Consider the following 3,131-nt stretch of genomic DNA (forward strand, 5'->3'; position numbering starts at 1 on the left):
TCCAACCTTTGTTACTTTGTTTTGTTACTTGAAGTTGAAGGTAATGTACAATAATTCCAAACAAATACGTTACTTGACTGTAAGTAAATAATAGTCTCAGGCATCCTGTGAAAACATGGCACCTGGTGTGCTGCTATTTTCAAAAAAAAATCGGAATGTTTTAATCAATTTGTTAAATACAAACATTTTTTTCTTCAAATACTGACATCAATTTATTAGATTTAGTCCACATTCAATTTAGCCCCCCCCCCCCGTTTTTTATTTAACGGAGGCCAAGTGTCCGGAGAAAAAAAACGTGTCTACATTTCACCACGGATGTGCAAGTGCCCTTTTTAAATATGTTTACACCCCTCCCCCAATAAAAAGACCGTGCTACGCTACTGCCTCAAATCCATTCATTTCTGAAAATTACAGCAAAAACTAATGTTCCTTTAAGCCATGTATTGTGTGTTCAACTTGTCAGTCAGTCAGTGAGATGTACCAGTCTAAATAAAAATGGCGCAGTCAGTCATGATGACTGTCAGTGGGAGATTTAACTGCCAGTCATGATGACTGTCAGAGTTTAAGTAAGTCTAATGGGAGGCTTTTTGAGACGCTTGGTACTTTGGTAGCAGCAAACGCACTGGTCATTTTCAGTTTACGTAATTTTTTAGGTACTGTACGCATGTTCAAAATGGCACACAATGGAAAAGGACTGGTTGCCGCCATCAAGCGTCTCAAATGGCGCCTCCCATTCACACGTGACAGTGAGTGAGAAAAGGATCCAGTCTAATGGAATTATTTAATTTTTTTTAAGTCATCGTGTGTATTAAGTAACACAGTCAGTCAGACAACCAGTGACTCCACCAAAATCAGACAAAGCCAGTGGAGAACCGACAGGCAACAGGCTAGACCGTCCAAACAAGGAGCAAACGCCATATGTATGAGAGATCAGACAACCAGGAGCAGACATGGCTATGGAGGCTATGCACTCCAACCACATGGATGCTGCGCACCCAACAATGTGCCTTAGTCTTCAACCATTATGAAGTTGGTGCATAACTTGGAAGAAGAAAACAGGTGAGTAGCAAGTTCTACCGCCATTTTGAAATGGTGTAATCCAAACGGTCTTGTCCACCATCCATGCATTCTTGACATTTTTGGAATGACATATCCTGTTAACAATACGGCGTTTATTTTTCTTTGAATTTCTTTTCTTTCTTTGAAGAAAAAGACACAAGTTGAAGATGCATTAGGAGAAAACAAATTGAATGTGTAGAAACTACAAAAGTAACAGCAGAGTTTAAGCAGTATACATCTTCTCGTACTGCATTATTACTACGTATTTTATAGTTATTCGAAAGCTACTTCATAAACTACTGTTTCATCAGTGTCTAAAAAGCCCTAGTTATTCACGTTATTTACACATAAGAAGAGAGCGGGAGAAAACAGCTTATTAAGTTCCGCTATACAAAAACTAAAAGGGAAACCTTTTTAATTCAAACTATTTCGTAAATATTGTATTAGATCAGTAACATACGAGAGCGTTTACACATTTTGTTCAGTAAGTTATTGATCAAAATAATAAGTATCCGTTTATAGACCTGAGTTGGACTTATCGGTAGGGCCCACAGCATATTCCACAGCAAAATTACAAACAACCGAACGCTTAATTTGTGCGTGACTTCTAGGTTTTTCCCCTATTTTTTACAGCAGCATTTAAGAGATTAGAGATCTACTGTTTCTTCATCCTGACACTTGTCTCCAACATTGTCAATTTCACTCTGCTTGATTCTTTTCATATTGGCCTGTACTTCAACTGACACCATACTGACACCCAGAGTGACCACGTCTTTTTCTTCCTTTTTATGTGGCCTGCATGAACAAACAAAAAGAATTTGTTGTTATTTTTGTTGTGAAGTACGAGGTTAATCGAGGTTTCAAATAATAACTAAAGTGTTTTAGTTGAACATAATTCTCCTTCCAATAGTCTCCTACAAAAGCACTTCATGTTGAGCTAACTCCCGTAATTAACATTATCACAAATGTATTTACATTTTCATCCGCCTGTTTTGACATGGGTTAACCAGCCGCATAAAGAAAATAGATATATATTTTGATCGTTTAGTGGGATTAACCTTTTCGTGAAGTTCTCTCCTTCCTCGATAGTAGTAGGTAGGTCTCTACCCATAGTCTCTGGCAAGAACAGAAACACTGGTATAGCTGCCAAGATTGTAAGAATCCCGAAGATAAGCATGGTTGCTGGTGGCCAGAAGTCCTGAATCCGCGTTATGTATGGGGCTAAAGTGGTTCCCACACCAAACCCCATACCGTTCATTCCAGACCCCACATTCCTTTTGAAAAAAGAAGAACGCAAATTCTTAATTATTTATGGAAAATTAAAGTGACACCTGAGGAATGTATAAAATGTACGTGTACAAGGTCATGACTTAATTTCCATCAACTTTAAAGCTTGCTATTCAATGTTGTATTAATAATTTTTTTTTATGTTTGGCTACTCTGGGGTGTACTAAAGATTACTAAGTATTGTCGTTGTGTGGGGATGTGGCTGACCTGACTTGGGTCGGCAGAAGCTCAGCCACGTACAGATCTGAAACACTGAGGGCGCCCGCTATACCGAATTTCCCCACCATGGCTAGGACCGTCTGAGCTACTGATTCTTGCTCTGTGAAGAAACCATAAGAGAGTGTTCAAGTCTCGCCAACTTCCATGTTCACTTTTTATATGAACGTCTTGGTACCACACAGGTCTATTCAGAAACCTCCTTTCTTTGCATTTACCCATCTGTTATCGGCACGACTGACCATTTCAATTTGTGACCATCACTTTGACCAAATTTAATTTCGTCTTGTATGACCACAACTTTTGGTTGAATTTAACCCAAACAATTGGTTATAGAACAACCCAATTTTTGGGTAGTTGCAGTTTTCACCCTTTCGTGGGTAAAATTAACCCAGGCAATTTTTCAGTGAATATCATTGCAATCCTTTCACGGAAACCTTGACTGAATAAGACCAGGGCTGGAAACAAAATAAATGCAACAAGGACACCTTCCTGGTTTCGAGGTTACCTTGCACGCATTATTCCAAAATGAGCTCGAATACACAAGAACATACAATTAACTCTTTATT

The 3,131-nt window shown here is 38.6% G+C and overlaps 1 protein-coding gene across 1 annotated transcript; it reads right to left on the minus strand.

The window, feature by feature from the left end:
* Positions 1 to 356: 356 nt before the first annotated feature.
* On the minus strand, positions 357 to 2,738 carry LOC119723330 (organic cation transporter protein-like). The gene is made up of 3 exons (XM_038193901.1): positions 2,554 to 2,738; positions 2,118 to 2,333; positions 357 to 1,854 (listed from the first exon to the last, which is right to left on the minus strand). The coding sequence occupies exons 1-3, from the start codon at positions 2,631 to 2,633 to the stop codon at positions 1,707 to 1,709; spliced, it is 444 nt and encodes a 147-aa protein (XP_038049829.1). The 5' UTR covers positions 2,634 to 2,738; the 3' UTR covers positions 357 to 1,706.
* Positions 2,739 to 3,131: the final 393 nt, after the last annotated feature.

Source organism: Patiria miniata, unplaced genomic scaffold (genome assembly GCF_015706575.1).
Source record: "Patiria miniata isolate m_02_andy unplaced genomic scaffold, ASM1570657v1 HiC_scaffold_17, whole genome shotgun sequence".
Lineage (NCBI taxonomy): Eukaryota > Metazoa > Echinodermata > Asteroidea > Valvatida > Asterinidae > Patiria > Patiria miniata.

Coding starts and splice junctions, on each gene's coding strand:
- LOC119723330 (XM_038193901.1), bottom strand. CDS start 2,633: ATGGTGGGGAAATTCGGTATAGCGGGCGCCCTCAGTGTTTCAGATCTG. Junction 2,334..2,553: donor CTTCTGCCGACCCAAGTCAG/GTCAGCCACATC, acceptor TTTTTTCAAAAG/GAATGTGGGGTCTGGAATGA. Junction 1,855..2,117: donor GGAGAGAACTTCACGAAAAG/GTTAATCCCACT, acceptor TTGTTCATGCAG/GCCACATAAAAAGGAAGAAA.